Here is a 17,677-nt window from a genome sequence, read left to right as displayed (position 1 = left end):
TGTGCATCTGTGATAAGGGCCATGCTTGAAGCCTATAGTAATTTTCAGAGTCAACTTACAGTAAAAGATCTGTCGTAAATTCCTAGGAACTTACGGCCCTATGAAAAAACAGTGAGGTCATTCCATTCAATCTGTTTTGGATCTGTGATGTTGAAACTGAAGATCTCAAGAATTATATGTGCGTGATGTTACTGCTGCGCCAATGTTTGACTGCTACGTGGCATCACAAATGAGAGATGTTGGTATTAGCACCTCCATTGTTGAAAAATAATAAGGTTACTTAAAGCACAGAAGACATCAGGTTTTGACGTAGTTCCAGCTGGATTCCACATTTAATATGCCGTGGAATTTGTTCCAAATGTAACTGAACCCTGTTTACAAAATGGTTGGAGGACCAGCTGCACAGAAATACAGAACAATAATGTTCAAGCCCATCTGTTGGAGGGTTCTAGAGCATGCCTGAGTTTAAATATTGTGACCTCCCTGCATGAAAACATGCTTCCCTCATAGAATCAACATTGTCTACTGGATGGTGAATGTTGTGCGGAAACGTTGAATGTGTCTTCAAGGAAGCATAATAGGATACCTAAAGGTCTCAGTATACACAAACATATTACCAAGTAGGATCAACAGCATTATAAAATAGTTCACTGATGGTTAAGTTGTCTAAAGGAAAGTAATGGATGACATTAAGAAAGTGCAGAAAGACTTCAACAAAATCTCCAGACCGAAAGAGGGAGTGTTATTCTATGTGGAGTGTTTTTGTGGCATTCCCTGGATGATCTCGCCATTCCGCAAGGCAAATTGTATCAACACAAGTATGCATCTATTCTTGGGGACCGTGCGCACCTCTACATGCAGGTCATTTCGCCTTGGCTAGGCGATGTATACCAGCACGACATTTCAACATGTCACACAGCTCATAGAGTATGTGTGTGATTCAAAGAGCATCAAGATCTTTGTACCGTAGTCTCCTGCCACCAAACTCCTCAGATTTAAAACCAGTCAAGAAGCTGTGTATATGCCACAGTCCTTAACCAGGAAATTTAGCACAGCTGGTCATGACACTGAAGTCAGCATGGCTCCACATCCCTGTCTGTACCTTCCAGAACCCTACTGCTTCTCTTCCTAAATGCCTTGCAGCAGTCTGCATTGCAACAAGGTTGTTATTCAGGCTTTTGACAGTGGTCACATTAATGTGACTGGACAGTGTGGTAGGTATTTGCTGATGATTGTCAAATGTCAGCGAATGCATAGATAAATATATAGAAAGATACATAATCTACAAATGGGATTTAATTGCTGAATCTGTTATTCTAAAAGTTCTATGAACCAGAGTTTTTTGAACATTTGGGATGTTATGTGGATGCTTCATTTGAATTTTACATTATTTTTGAGCATTACTGTGTTGTTTTAATAAGTACCTATTAAAATGATTGGTTGTTTTTATTAGGTGTACCTGCCACACAGATGGGTTCTTTGTTAGGCCTTGATTTCTCTCGTACCTCTTCAAGTCCAGAATTTGCCATTGATATTAGAGATTCAGCAGTTACCTGGGTAAATGATATTGAGCAAGACAAACAATATCGTAGATGGTCTGACACATTGATGGAATTACTCCGTCCCACATTCCCAGGCATGCTGAGGAGTGTACGTCGCAACTTATACCACTTGGTATGTACTGTATTGAGTTTTAGTTATGTAAAATAAAAATTTGTAATCTTTGTACTGCTCACTTCAAATGAAAAGTAAGTCACATTGATGAATAAAGGGAAGGAAAAAATGTTGTCTGTATAGAAGATCAAGGAAGTTAAGGAAGAAAACGAACATCATTTGCTTTGTAAGTAGGGCAGAAACCTGTAAATGTATTGTGCAACTGAGAATTGAATTGTTGCTGTTCTGTGTTATAAAGAACTTGTCACTGAATGTCCCCTTCTTATAACTGTTTGTGAATTTTGCTTTCAAATCATTGCCAAATGAGAAATTAGTGACATTAAATAACAATGTAGCTGTTTGTAATTAATAATCAATATTGAAATTGTCAGAAATGTGGCTTAATCTTTGACTTCAAAGCATTTATCAAATTGAAATTCAAATGCCTTTTGTTTTCTAGTGACTCTCATTTCTGTACTTAATTTTTTACCATTGCTGTTACCTGTAGATGTAATTTACTTACTATAATAAAACATTCTGTGTTCTTTTGCAGTAATTTCTTATAATTACACTATTATACTGATAACTGTGTAATGCCTTCAGGTTATCATAACAGATCCAGCCAAGCGTGAAGCACAGCCTCTGCTAAAATTAGCGGAATCATTTTACTTGCACCCAGCTCCATTGCGAATTGGTTTGGTGTTTGCTGTTAATCCAGATTCAAAAGTAACAGGTCTTGAAGACGCTGGGGTTGCTCTCCTCAATGCCTTCAATTACATGATGGAAACAAAGGATGCCTACCATGGTCTTGCCTTTATCACTGATGTAAGTTTTAATTTTGTATGTTTGCTCTCACTTGAGTCAGTGTACATGTTAAATTGATGTAAGTTTTAATTTTGTATGTTTGCTCTCACTTGAGTCAGTGTACATGTTAAATTAAGTCGTGGGCCATGATGTCAGCTATTGTTTACTACATGTAATTTGTTAAAGTTGATCATACCTGTTTTCCCCATTGCAGGGTAAGTATAAAGCTTATGCACTACTGGGAGAGCTGAACCAGGAATAGATAAAATAGACTTGCACATTTAATGAGTGATATTTCCAACTCTTCATTGTGTTTGCTTTTGGCTGGTTTTTTGGCCCTCACCAAAAAAGGTGATTTTTCAAATGTTCCTTAACCATAAATTGTGGAACAATTTACCACAAAGACAAACAGCTGCATTTTATATGCTATAGTGACATATGGCATTCAGTTTTTCACCAGCGGATGGGCTTTTAATGACGACGATCCACATGATAGCTGTAAAATGTATGTAAATGAATTTAGAGATAGATGGAACAGTTTTCAGTGGAAGCCATTTGTTCTGTATCAAGTGTTATTCTCAAGTCAGTTAGATTTCATATAACATACAGGTGCAGAATATTTTAATTCTGGACAATGACACAAATTTTCTGCTAGCGAGATGTCACAATAATTTCCAATTTTCCTTGTTGCAGAGCTTATAGTTTAATGTGTGCTTCAAAAGATGCTGTATGATGTTTGATGAAGGGTTCATAGTGTATCAGAATAATTTCTTCACCTAACTGTTCTGTTGGTGTGCGTTATGCCCTAAAGAGACATCAAAAAGTTATCGTGTAGGAAACTGAATTTCTCTAACTTTTGCTGTCACAATCACTGTGAGAGATCTAATGCACAACAGAGACAGCTGAGTTGCATGCAAAAAGTGCTTGAAGAAACCACATTGATTTCTACACAAGTCATTTGGTCTCAGAAAAAGTCGTCATATGTGAACACATAATATGTTCAATAATTTCCCTACTCATTGATGTTGGTGTGAGATGGTCTATAGTTCTACACATCATTTTCCATGATCCTTCTTACAGGTTGGAATGGCCTGTGCCGTTTTCTAGTCAGGTGGCATGCTTCTTTGTTTTAGCATTTACACCGTTGCAAGTGGAGCCAGTTCTTCTGCTTGTTCATAATAGAATCTGACAAGAACTCCATTAGGTCCAATGACTTTCCCTCTGTTGAGCTGAGCTGATTTTCAGTTATGCACTTGCTTTTTTCTACATATATTTTCACATCTGTGTAATGGTTGAAGGTAATAATTGCGTTGTGATATTCAATGAAGCAGTTTTGGGAGACACTTTCATATTTTAGCATTCATTTAATATTTTCATGTATTTTGGTCAAACTTTTGAACAGAGTGAAAACGAACCTCCCTGAAAATTATGCAATTTATTTTTGTTCAAATTTTCATAGACAAATGAAGAGTGACAGATGGACAAATGAGGTTTCAAATTGACAAGCAAGAGATCTAGTTTGGCAGAAAGATGTAAATATTTAAAGTAATCAGGGTAAATAAGAAAAACTTAGTGATTTGAGGGAAAACTGAAATATTTCGTGAATAGCTGTTTCTAGCTATGTAAATGAAGTGTAAAAAAGTTTCTCTCTTAAGGCCTAGACATTTTGTACATAAGAAGTTAAGTTGATGTGATATTTAACTGTCAGTACAGAAAACTTTGAAATTAAAATAGAATTTGGGAAAATGCCAAATTTGTTTTGAAATAATTTGTCTAAAACTAAGAAATAAAATGGATTAAAGAACATTTGATTTGCATTTGGATGACGTTTGAAATTGTGTATATCAGATGAAGTGTCAGTTGAAGATTTAAAGTTCAGTTATTAACTTAGTCCTAGAATTTTGAAAAAGTGCTACAGGACATTTGTCTGGTGGATTATGTAGACTACACAGTCTCAGTAACTGTACACTATTTCAAGCATTATTCAGAGTGTGTTAAGTGTTTCTCTAATCTGTTTCATTTATTACTTTCCAGCAAATCATTTCACAAAACTTTTTGCTGTTTTTTGTTTTTCTTCTTCACAAACAGCCTATGAACAGATGACTTTGTTCTATTAACTGATGTTGCATCGAACCGAAACTTTTTATGGTGTTCTGGCAACTCTGGAGATAAGATTTTGCCTTTTAATTCATTGAATACTTTTTGCACAACTTGTTTTGTCTTCATTCAGCTTCTGTTTGAATTGATCACCTAGTTATCTCTGCTTTCATAGTAATTTCATAATTCTTATTTAATCATGCTGGATCGTTCCTGTCCCTCACTGTCTTCAAACGAGTTTCTTTGACCATCAACTGTGCGTGCCACATTTTCTGCTGCCTGTGTAGCTGCTTTCATAGTGCAATACACATTTGGGTGTATTAAGTGGAACCCTATTTTTTCTACCTAATAAAGCAGGTTAAGATATATGTGTGCCAAAGCCTTGGATCTGGGAAAGGCTTAAAGTGAATGTTACATTGAATCAAAGTTCCACAGTAGGCCTTGAGAATGAAAGTATAGGCTGATGAGCTAAAACAGTAAGACAACCTCCTTAATAATATGTTGGTTCACCTCCTGAATGCAGTACAGCACAGAGTCCGTAGTAGGTTTTTGGAGGTATGGGCATGAGATGTCTAGCACAAATCACACAATTCTCTTAAATTATTTATTGATGATTCTCTGTCATCAGAGGTCTGTTGCCTTGCTGTAATCTGGTTTTATTAAAAGTTCTTAAACAATGGATGCAACAGAGCATCTGTTTAATTTGGCTGGTTTTCCCATTTATCATCACTTTGAGAATGCATTGATCAGCTTGTCGATAAGATTTCATATAGAATATTAATCGCAGGTAGACACTTCCGATAAACTAGTACACATCTTACTGGTGGAAGTATTTATGCACTGCACTTTCACAAGCGAATCCTGACTGATTAATATCACAAAGTTGGTTTTGATTATGTAGTCACTGAACATGTTGGAATTTTTGGTAACTGATGGCAGTACACAGATGTTCATATTATTTGTTGCTAACCACAGAATTTTACATTTAGAACTTTACTTGTTGGCGAAGTTTTACACTGAGATGTGAACCAGATGTTAGCTAACTACAGATTCAAAAATAGTTCTCAAAAGATATTTACGTGTAGATGTTCAAGAGTTGGCGACTCGTCGGTATTTGTGGATTTCCTGTGTGCTGGTGGTATATATCAGCACACATAAAGATAATTAGGAAAATTGGTAATTACATTACTTTGTAATGACAAAAAGGGTCAAATTTAGTATTGGTATCATTCTAATGACTCAAATAATTATTTTGTTTATTCGATAGCTGTAAAAGTAATAAGGTTTGATGTACTATTTGCTTCATACAGTGTATGCAGAATTGCATGTGAATTTCTCAGGTTCATAATTTTCCAAATTTCCTTAACTTGAATAATCAGATGTATTATCTGGGTCAGAAAAATTAGGCCAACAGATGTATAACATCAAATCTGAGAAATGAACAAGATTTAAAGTTCTAATAACAGAAGTGTCTTTGGGTGGATCAGAACTTTAGGAATGGGTAATTTTTCAGTTAATGACTTTTCACAGAAAGTAAAATTGTTATTGGATGGAGTGAAGTTAGGGGTAGTAAATGGTCTGTGTTTTTGTGAATACACACTTATTGGCTCACAACATTTTTATGATTACATGGCATGTAAAACTTGTAAATTCCGACGCCTCTCAAAAGAAAATGTTCCTTGAAAAATTAACTGGACCATGTGAATCCGGATAACTTAAATAAACTACTGAATGAGACGCTGTGTCATTCACAGCTTGCATCAACAAAATTTCCATCCCTATTATCTGTCACTACATCAGGTGCTAGATGACAGTGACTTCAAATGTGGTGTAGAATTTGGTTGGTTTGCCCTTCTGCAACTGAGAGATGACCCTACATTTTTCCAGTGTATGCTCTCTACTGATGAAGCAATGGTTAATAACCAAACTAATGTAAATTTGCTTAACATGCACTACTGGGCAGTCAAAAATCTACACGTGCTTCATCAGGTGCGACATCAGTGGCCATGAAGCATAAACATATGGTAGGCATTACAGGAAATTACATTGTGGGATCTTACTTCCTCTCAGACGTTCTAAGTGGACATCCATGAGCACTCTTTCTTGTGAACATTCTGCAGGTTCTTCTTGAAGAGGTAACACCAAATATTTGACAGTGTATGTGGCTGCAACACGACATATGTTGACCTCACTCCTCTGGTGTTACAATGCAAATACTGAATGAGAACTTTTTTGGATGTTTTTTAGGATGAAATTCTGCTGTCAAATGGCCTGTGAGGTTCCCCAATCTGACTAATCTTGATTTCTTTCTTCGGGGAGCACTCAAAGATTCCATCTGTAATTGAGCCCCAATTATGCCAGGTGATATGTGTTGTCATATCGCCAGTGTATGCTATACCACATCATCCACTGTAACTAATTTGTTCCTCATTTTTTTGAATGGCAATTGCAAATGTGCCTTTCAGTCCATTGCCAACAGTTTGAACACATGCTTAAATAAAGGATAAAGTTAGTTTGTTAGAAGACAAAATTTGTTATGTGATTTGGTTGGTTACCAAATTTTTGTTAGTAAATTGTTTATTTCGTTTTCATTTGTATGAAATTGCATTGCAGTGTCAAATAAGTCAACTGCGTATATTGCACATAGCTGGTAACACTATCATTACGCACTTACATTGAGCTTGAAACAATGTTTCATTAACAAGAATATTTATTTTGTGGTGTGCAGGCGGTCACAAAAGTATTTTTAATAAAATGTTTAGTTCAATGAATGTATCCCGTATGATGTAATTTAGAGCAATGTAGAGACAGTTTTCAGACATTTATTTTACTTCAAAGGCACCTTGTTATTTTTGAAGAACGAACAGTTGATTTCTCTGTTTCAGCTCATGTAAATGTGGGAGGGTACATAAACGTGAAATACTTTTCCTAAGCCCTTTTTGATACGCTAGATTGTAGAATGTCATATTTCCATACACAACATTCGTAGGTGAACCTGTGTCTAGGTCATAAGTTGGTTTAAGAGGAAATAAAGCTTTATTCTCATAGCGCAGGCCTCCCTTACATTATTCAACTGCGCTATTTGTTCAGGGGCGCCTGCCTGGCATGGTTTGCACCGCAAATGCCATTTCTGGCCATCGTGTTCTCATGTTCTCAGACATTTTTCGAATGTTTTTATGACAGCTTTCAATGTCAACATCATCAAAAGCTAAATCCTATAACTGACTTCTAAAGAGCTACTGAATGCAGTTATAAAAAGAATATGGTTCCATTTGAGACAAGTACTTACTTCAATATCTCAGTTGATACCAGTGGCAAAACATTAATCAAACAAAACCATACATGCTTCTTGATGCTCTAACATTTGCCAAAAACCGTGTTTCAATTTGTGTAACAGCTCATGAAATAAAAGATGTTACGTCTTACGTGATTCACCCCGTAGACAGTCATTCTAGTAGTGTTACAGAATACTCTCTGCCACACAATGCACGATGGCTTGCAGTATATGCAGATGTAAATTTAAAAGTAGATGTTGTGACCAGAACTGGGGCTCATGAAGAGATGATGTGGTGCTACTCCTCTGATCACTGTTTTTGTTGGTCCTAACACTGTCAGCAAATGTCTCTGTTACCTTGTCAGGGGAAGCCACAACAGTGGTCATTGTGCTGAAGTGTGTGGTGATGCAGATGTTACACTGTTTGTGAGGATGTGTACCTTGCTTGAAACAAGCCATTTACTGACTCAAGGTATTTAACACTGTTGTATGATTGCACATGGCTGAGTGAACAATGTCTGTTTTTTGTGGCACTTGTCGCATGGTGCCATTGGGATCCTAGAGGGTGTGGATTATGGCCCTCCTGACAACATTGATTCTGGTTTTGCTTGAAACTCTTGGGATTCTGATTGGGCGAGGAGAAATATCAGCAGAAAGATAATTATATTCTTGCTTGGCAGTGATCCAGTCATTGGGAATAAACTAGTAAATAAATGGAAATTAGTGCATAATAGGTGTAAAACAAAGTGTAGGGCTATAGATAGAGAAATGCTGAATGTAACACATTTGGCTGTCAAGAGAGGAAGCACTTGGTGGCTACCATAGTAGAATGTAAAATGATATTTTACAAAGTCCAAAGAAATTCTGGCTGTATGTAAAGGCTGTTACTGGCACCAAAGTTAAGTGTCCATCCCCTAGCGAATGAGACAGGAACTGAAACTGAGGGGTAGCAAAGCAAAAGCTGAAATGCTTGACTCTTTCAAATATCCCTTTACAATGGAAAAGCTTAGGAAAATTGCCCGAATTTAATCCTCGAACCACTGAAAAGGAGAATGAAATAGGTTTTAATATCAGTGATGCTGAGAAACAGCTGAAATTGTTAAAATTGAACAAAGCTCCAGGGCCTGTTGGAATCCCTGTCAGATTCTATACTGAATTTGCAGCTGAGTTAGCCCCTCTTAAAACTATAATCTATCATAGATCCTTCAAAAAAAACTGTGCCTAGTTCTTAGAAAAAACTACAGGTTTACAAAACCACCTGTTTACAAAAAGGGTAGAAGAAGTGATCCACAAAACTACCGCCCAATATCCTTGACATCGATTTGTTGTAGAATCTTAAAACACTTTCTGAGCTCAAATATAATGAGATATCTTGAACAGAATGACCTCCTCAGTGCCAGCCAGCATGGATTTCAGAAACCTTGATCTTGTGAAACCTATCTTGCACTTTTCTAACATGACATATTGAAAGCTTTATAACAAGTCAGTCAGGTAGATGGAATACTTCTTGCTTTCCAACAAGCATTTGACTCAGTATCACACCTACACTTATTGTCTAAAGTACAATCATACGAGATATCAAGTGAAATTTGTGACTGGATTGTGAGGAACTTTTGGTAGGGAGGATGCATGTTACCTTGGATGGAGAGTCATCATCAGATGTAGAAGTAATGTAGAGTGTGTCCCAGTAAGTGTTGAAACCCTTACTGTTGATGTTGTGTATTAATGACCTTGCAGACAATATTAATAGTAACCCCCAGACTTTTTGCATATGATGCAGTTATTTATAATGAAGTACTGTCTACAAGAAGATGCATAAATATTCAGTCAGATCTTTATAAGATTTCAAAGTACTGCAGAGATTGACAACTTGCTTTAAATGTTAAGAAATGTAAAACTGTGTGCTTCACAAAACGAAAAAAAAAAACCTAGTATCCTATGATCCTATCAATGAATCACTGTTGGAATTGGCAAACTCTTATGAATATCTGAGTGTAATGCTTTGTAGGGATATGAAATGGAGTGATTGCATAGCCTCCACCATGGGTAAAGCAGGTGGTAGACATCGGTTTCTTGGTAGAATACTGGGGAAGTGAAGTCTGTTTACAAAGGATATTGCTTACAAATCACTTGTGCTACTGGTTCCAGAATATTGCTCAAGTGTAAGGGACTTACAACAAATAGGACTAATAGGGGATATTGAACATACACACAGATGTGCACTACAAATAGTCAAAGGTTTGTTTAATCCATGGGAGTGTATGAACTGAACTCTTGAAGATGGACTTAAACTATCCCAAGAAAGTACATTAACAAAGTATATTAACAAAGTTTCAAGAACTGGCTTTAAATGGTGTGTGTGTGTGTGTGTGTGTGTGTGTGTGTGTGTGTGTGTGACAATCCCATACATATAACTCACATAGGGATTGTGAGGATAAGATTAAAGTAATTAACCCACTCACAGAGGCATTCGAACAATCATTCTTCTGATGCCTCATAGGTGAGTAGAATGAGAAGAAACACTAATAAGTGGTACAATGGGACACACCCTCTGCCATGCACCTTATGGTGGTTTGCAGAGTATAGATGTAGATGCAGATATTCTCACAAACAAATGACATTAAACAATGGAAAATGCAGGCTGGAATGTAACAGTATTATGAAAAGGAAAGTGGCTACTCACCATATAGCGGAGATGCTGAGCTGCAGACAGGCACAACAAAAAGATTGTCACAATATAAGTTTTCGGCCAACAAAGCCTTTATTGAAAATAGACCCACCCACACACGTGCGCAAAATCAACTCACACGCATACCTCATGAGTAATGTTTGTGGGTTGTTTGTGTGCGTGTGGGTGCATGCCTGCGTGTGGATGCGTGTTTGCAGATGCGCGTGTCGTCTATTTTTGGCAAAGGCATTGTTGGCTGAAAGCTTATATTTTGACAATCTTTTTGTTGTGTCTGTCTGCGAATCAGCAGCTCCACTATATGGTGAGTAGCAAATTTCCTTTTCATAAACGAACAACATTCAAATATAATTTGTAAACTGAAAACCCACAACATAATTTTTCATTATTACAAATTGTAGAAGTTACTCTTACCTACTTTATGTGAGTTTGTTGAAATGATAATTACTTGCGCATCTAATCAGTTAGTGCACTTCATACCAATTTAACTCTTGTTACATTTTGTCTTCATAATATTGCAATTTTAAGGGTCAGCATCATATTTATTGCCATAAGCAATTCATAATTATACAAAATGAAAATTTATTCCTTATTAACAAAACAGATATATTTTTCTGTGCTAATGTTTACACACCATGTAAAATAATGAATCGATACAGTTTATTAGTGTAATAGAGAACTAAAAGAAAAACATTTAAAACTTTACCTGTCACTATCATGATTTTACACTTAAAAAAATTCTGAAATACAAAATGGAAAATGCAGTCTTTTTCAAATTAATAACTGAGTTTAATTTTTAAATTTTCACTTTGTTTGCTTTGGACATAAATTTAATATATAAATTTTTCATTTTTTAGGTATATGCAGCAGTAAAAGAAGAACGAGATGTAACAGTTGAGGATGTTGTGAAAGCTCTAACTGCAAAGGTTTCTTCTACTGAAGTGGACGAAATACTTGGGGAAGATACTGCATATGACACAGGCCGGAAACTTGCAAAAGATTTTGTCACTAGGTCTGGTTTCAGAACTCTTCCACAGGTTTGTACAACTTGAGTGCATCAGCTATAAAAATTAACATAGAAGATAAAAAATGATGTCCTAGGTACAGGTGGCATTCACCCATGAATGAAACAAGCATATACTACATAGCAGCAGACTGAAATAGAGGTTAAACTCCTAAGATTTTGTAATCATAATTTCTATGAATAAAGATTAAAGGAATGGAAGCAAGAATTATAGAAAGTAAAGAAATACTCTACAAAGTCATTGTATGGGGATCGTAGTTGGGGATAAAGATTTTACTGTATTTAGCTTACCAATCTGCATTTGTTGTGATTAGTGAATTTGTAGTATTATGAAATGGCAATCAAATGCTAACAATTTCAATGAAATCTGGAATCGGAGTTAGATTTTAGGCTCTACACAAATGTTGCTTGCACTTGCAGTAGAATACTGCAAAAGAAGACATGAACAGTAAATACTTTAGCACTGATACCAATGTCCTTTCATGTAAAACATTGTACCAGGAGAAGACTAATAAAACTGATGCACAGATAGTGAGGTCTTGCAGCTTTAGAGCACAAAAAAATTTGTTCTTAAAAAAACATCTAGCTCCAGTATGTGTTATATTGCAACAATATCCATGAAGTAAGCAGTGAACTGGAACAACAAAATGACACACTAAAATACCTTCATAATCTCCTAACATGATGATCTCAATGTTTTCAGAATAACCATCACTACCAGTGAGTTATCTTAGGAAGATATGGTTGATGCAGTGTGTGTGCCAGTGATTAAACAGACAACTTCTCCTCCTCCGTGTAGGAACTGGAGGATTCAGCATAACCTGTTTCATGACACACATCACCCAGTCAGCCATGGGCTCTGTTGCAATTTGTTGTGGAAAGATCTTGGACGCATGATCATCTCTTGCCTTTTCTACTTTTTAGAATAAGGCAATTTCTCAACTGCCGTCAGTGTGGGTTCAGGAGATATTGATCCACCATGGATAATATGACCCTGCTGTAGGCAGCTATGCAACAGGACCTTGTGTGCAGATGTCACAGTATAGTTGTACTAATTAGGAAACATAATATCCTTTAAGAATCCACAGAAAGTCTTTGAGTTACTCTTTCCCCATGTTATTTGAGTTGGCAGTATCTTGTTTGATCACTTTGAACAAGGGAATAGTGTCCCTTAAAGTGTTTTGTGGGTGACTATTTTCAGTTGTTATGATCAGTTTTATGTCATATGCTTGGCAGTTTTCTTGAGTGTTCTTTATTTTTGGGTGGCTTCTCATTTTTTAATTCCTCTCCTAGAATTTCAATCTGCAAATGACTGTTACGAGGTTTGAGATGTTGACACATTAAACAGACTTTTAAGTTTTGGCTAAGAAATTTTTTCATGCTCTTTGTGTTTGCCTGGGGACAAAGTACGAAATTTTAAACTCATTTTTGAGGATAACTGATTTTCCTGATACACCTAAGAGATTTGAAAGGAACATCTTGTGAAGACAATTATTTTGAAAAGTGTTTGTTACAGGGATTGGGGAAAATGTGGAACTTGACTACTCCAGTTTTATAATCTCAGTATGATCACACCTCAGTTCACCATCAGGCAAAAAAAATTTTTCTTGCAACCTTGTGCCACTTGAATAGTGCTCCATTGTTAATTATTGTAGTGGTTCTTTTGCAGCACCTGCCCCTCCCTCCCTCCCTCCCTCCCTCCTCCTCCTGGACACTCCCTGCCCTGCTCCTATTCAAAACTTTTCATTTCAGCTCAGAATTTATTTTCAGTATCATTCAAATACAGGTCTTTATTTTACTGACTACTTGGAATCTCAGCTTTTCATCATTGTTGCTTCACTAGCATTTTATGTGTGTGTGTGTTTTGACACTTGCTCTCTGCACCTCAGTTGTTCTGTAACTAATTACATTTACGCCTTTCATTATTTGCATTCCATCCACAACTGTCCACTATCATGTTAAAAGTAGTAATTAAAAACATGTTAATTATGTAGTATTTCCAATGCAGTAATTGTGCTTAAACAAATATTATTTCTAATCTAGGTTCTCATGAATGGAATACCACTGCCTGAAAAAGTATTAAACTCAAATGACTTTGATGAAGCTGTTCTTAATGAAATAATGAGTCAGTCAGCAATTTTTCAGAAAGCAGTGTACAAGGGTGAGCTCACAGATGCTGACAATACTTTAGATTTTATCATGAACCAACCTCATGTTATGCCCAGGTGTGTACAAGTGATACTTTTATTTTTATTGTTCCTGATTTGTTGTGCAGTGTTTCGTTGTACAGTAGTGAAATGTCAAAATAATTACAAGGTGATGCCATTTTCAAATTGTTTGGGTAGTCTCTCTCTCTCTCTCTCTCTCTCTCTCTCTCTCTCTCTCACTCTCTCACTCACTCACTCACTCTCTCAATGCAAACATGTTATTTCAATGAGATAAGTTGGTATATATTAAGTATCCTTAGATACATTGTAGAATATCATTCTAGATATTGTATCTCCAAGGACACTATCTATCCTGCTAGATTTCTCCCACCCCTCACCCAACCAAAAAAACAATCTATTTTCTTTGATATTATTTCAGTTCATTATCTTGTACTCATATTCTACAGTAATTAAACTGATAAAGCAGCTTTGTTGAAAGAAGTAACTATTCGGAAGTTGAGCGAAATTTTGTTTTTGCCCCTGCTGTCCACTGTGTGTCTGTGATAACTGTGTGAGTGTAGATTGTGTTATCTTTTTCAATAAACATGTAGATTTTACACTGGTATCTACTTTCTTTGCCCATCAAGAATTTGAATTATGCCACTTCTTTATTAAAATGACACGTATATGCAGATTTCTTGCTATCTTTTTCTACGAATGTAGTTCTCACTTGATAAGTAACAATTGTCTTATTTTCTCTCAAAATCAGATGTCATGCACGAATGTACGTACGCGCGTGTGTGTGTGTGTGTGTGTGTGTGTGTGTGTGTGAGAGAGAGAGAGAGAGAGAGAGAGAGAGAGAGAGAGAGAGTGTGTTTCTTGAGCAAGAACGTTTTGGGGATATATAATATTTAATATTTGCAATAAGCAATGAGGAATGGCACCTAAATATTTTTAGAAAGTAATTTTGAACATGCAGCTGAAGGGATTATCTTTTAGTATGACCAGTCTTGATCTACACAAATTATAGTCATGATATTCAAGAAATCACATCACTTGTGTGTCAGTGCCACAGTTGCTGAAAGTTTTAGGTATGAATGAAATAATAAATTCATTTAAATTTGTGGCTGACAAACTGCAATTAATGTGTCATCTCTTAATAACCACAAAGATGATTAATGTGGATTGAAACCAGTTCTAATAAAAGATCATTCATATAGCTGCTAATAAAATTAACTTTCTTGAAATATATTATACCCTTTTCAGTACATCCATTGCAGATGACGAACTGCGACTGTGATTTAATCTGGTGGTTATTTTGTAATAAATATGCAACCAGTTGCTTTTTTACGATAAACATTATCTTGTGAACCAAGTATAGCTTGATGCAGTGCTGGTGTTGCTGGCCGAAATGATGGAAATTTAGTAATCGGTGATGAAACATTTATAGTGCAGTGTGATGTAAGTACCTAAAACATAAAAAAACTTTCAGATTTGTAAATGTTTCCACACCAATTACTAAATTTGTCATTTTGCGCCAGCAACATCAGCACTGCATCAAGCTACACTTGGTCCACAAGATAATGTTTCTGTAACATCTCCATCTGAAGGTGAGCCTGCAGTGGTTCGAAAACGTTCATGGTTGAATAAATAATAAAAAAGCGACTGGTTGCATATGTATTACCAAATAAGCGCCATGTTATTCCCTTTTTCTGTTGTTTTACAAATGGAACACTTGCAGATCCATCACTATAGTTATAATTTTTATAAAGTAGTATGCAATTTCTGCTTCAATTACTTTTTTATTCTACAAATAATCTGCAAAATTCACTGTGTTGCATTATTTTGTTAATAAGAAATGAAAAATAGAAAGTGCTTTCTAATTTGATACTACTGTGATTTTGATTGAAATATTGCTGAAAATATTGATTTTCTTTAATTGCAGGTTGAATGAGCGAGTGCTAGGTCAAGATTCTAAAAGCTACTTGGACATGATGGGGACAGCTCGATCTGTAGATTCCTTTGAAACACTATCTCCACGTGATAAAACGGCTACACTTCTGTCTTCTGGTTTACTTCGGTACTTCAGTCACAAGCAAATGGATCGAGGCAAAGCTCTGCACATCCTTTCATACTGGGTTGTTGTGGATCTCCAGACAGCCAAAGGCAGGCAACTGCTATTATCTGCATTGGAACAAATGGTAACAGTGAGAAACACCACAGTTAGCTAAATAATGTGTTTTAATAAGCTTTTAAGATTATTAATAATATATACACACCGAATTAACACATTTTATGTATATGCACTGAATTAACACATTTTATATTTTTTATTTAGCAATCGAGTGGAAATATCCGTGTGGGTCTCCTATTAAATCCAGAAACTGATGCCACTGAACAGCATTTGAATATGTTAGCTATGACTGCTCAGCGAGTACTGAAACCTCCACAAGCAACAAAGCTAATGTCTTCAATACTTACTGATGAACAATCAGCACAAGCCATTGCTGCTGGCCAGAAGGACATAAGTGATATAAATGTAGCAGTAAGTGTTAATGTTATGTTTCAGTGTAAATTGTTATAGAATAGCAACTATCATACTATGTATGTAATGAATTCAGGTACCTTATGTTATTGGGCATCTTGAACAGAATGTTTCTTCATAGAACAAAGTGTGTTTTTCACTTTGATGTAAATCTTTTGAATTCACACTTGGAATTGTTATACATTAATAAAAATAAAGACATGGTTGCCAATTAATTGGTAATTAATGATGTGAGGAATCAGACTTAAGAAGGAAAGGAGACAAAACTTTGAAATCTCTTGAAGGTGGGCAGGTCATGAGTAACACACTTAGAGCCACACACACACACACACACACACACACACACACACACACACACAGATCTGCTTAGTTATCAGACTGATTTCGTCTTCTTTCTCAGTAGTTTCAACAATTGGAATTGCTCATTACAAAAATTATACTCAGTTTGATTTTTGCCCTATGCACCCCTTCATCTTATGGTTTCAGCAGATATAACTAGGCATCTTACTTTAATATTGTTTTCAATGTTTTGTAATTATTTTCAATGTTTAAGTCAGGTGATCAAAAATGACTGTCACCCCTTTTCAGCTGCATCTTGCACAGTCTATTGTTCAACCATTTTCAGCTTTATATTGTTTGTTTGGAAACTGCAATATTCACAGCATAATATAACCATAGAGTATCTCAACAGAAAAGTTTCTTAGTAAACTTGTTATGTAAAACTGGATCTTGAAGCTTTTGACAATTTCTTCCACTGTGTTTTATCACAGAAGCAAATAATGTTTCCAGGGTAGTAGGAATCCACAGGATTCAGGAATGTCATTGACTGGAGTATATGATAATAGTAAATGGCTCATTGTAAGGGAATTATTGTATTTTTGTTTATATATTCATGCCATCTGAAAATTACAATCCAATAACCCCCACTTAATGGAAGATGATACACACATTTTGTGAATAAAATAGTTCAGTAACAAAGCAGGTTACCCTGTACTGTAAATTTGCTGATCTATATTAGTACCCAGATGATAATTTTTAATGGATTATCACTCAGTTCACTGCATCTCCCATTTTTTCTTCCCCCCCCCCCCCCCCACCCCCCAATCACCCTCATCTCCCCCTCACTAGTAGGGAGTGTCCACTGGAGTGGACTGTATACATTTGTAGTCTCATGACTGATAGAAAATGCAGATTAATGGGCAAAATACTCCTGGCATTAGGACTTCACTCCATCAACAACCATAAAGGATTAAAGGCGGTTCCTAGTTCATAAATGCTCCTTAAAGCCTTTCCTTATTATAAAGTTGCATCTGATCACATTTGGTTCTTTATACATCTTCAAATTGTGCAAAGTTTCTTGTTAGAAACTGGAAGCCAATCCACAATTTGTAACTTAATAGTTATGCAGCTGTTAAATGGGATAAATATGACCATTATTTAAAATCTA

At 36.0% G+C, this 17,677-nt stretch overlaps 1 protein-coding gene across 1 annotated transcript in view; it reads left to right on the top strand.

The window, feature by feature from the left end:
- LOC126336843 (UDP-glucose:glycoprotein glucosyltransferase) overlaps positions 1-17,677 on the top strand; it is a 129,774-nt gene that overhangs the window by 63,703 nt on the left and 48,394 nt on the right. The window contains exons 8-13 of the mRNA XM_050000926.1: positions 1,454-1,674; positions 2,257-2,478; positions 11,372-11,551; positions 13,582-13,763; positions 15,631-15,886; positions 16,024-16,230. Coding sequence (XP_049856883.1) covers positions 1,454-1,674; positions 2,257-2,478; positions 11,372-11,551; positions 13,582-13,763; positions 15,631-15,886; positions 16,024-16,230 — 1,268 coding nt within the window. The remainder of the gene's footprint in view (positions 1-1,453; positions 1,675-2,256; positions 2,479-11,371; positions 11,552-13,581; positions 13,764-15,630; positions 15,887-16,023; positions 16,231-17,677) is intronic.

The sequence above is a fragment of the Schistocerca gregaria genome, chromosome 2, assembly GCF_023897955.1.
Source record: "Schistocerca gregaria isolate iqSchGreg1 chromosome 2, iqSchGreg1.2, whole genome shotgun sequence".
Classification (NCBI taxonomy): Eukaryota; Metazoa; Arthropoda; class Insecta; order Orthoptera; family Acrididae; genus Schistocerca; species Schistocerca gregaria.
Note: the sequence above shows the minus strand (reverse complement) of the source record. Positions and strands in the feature narration are given on the sequence as shown.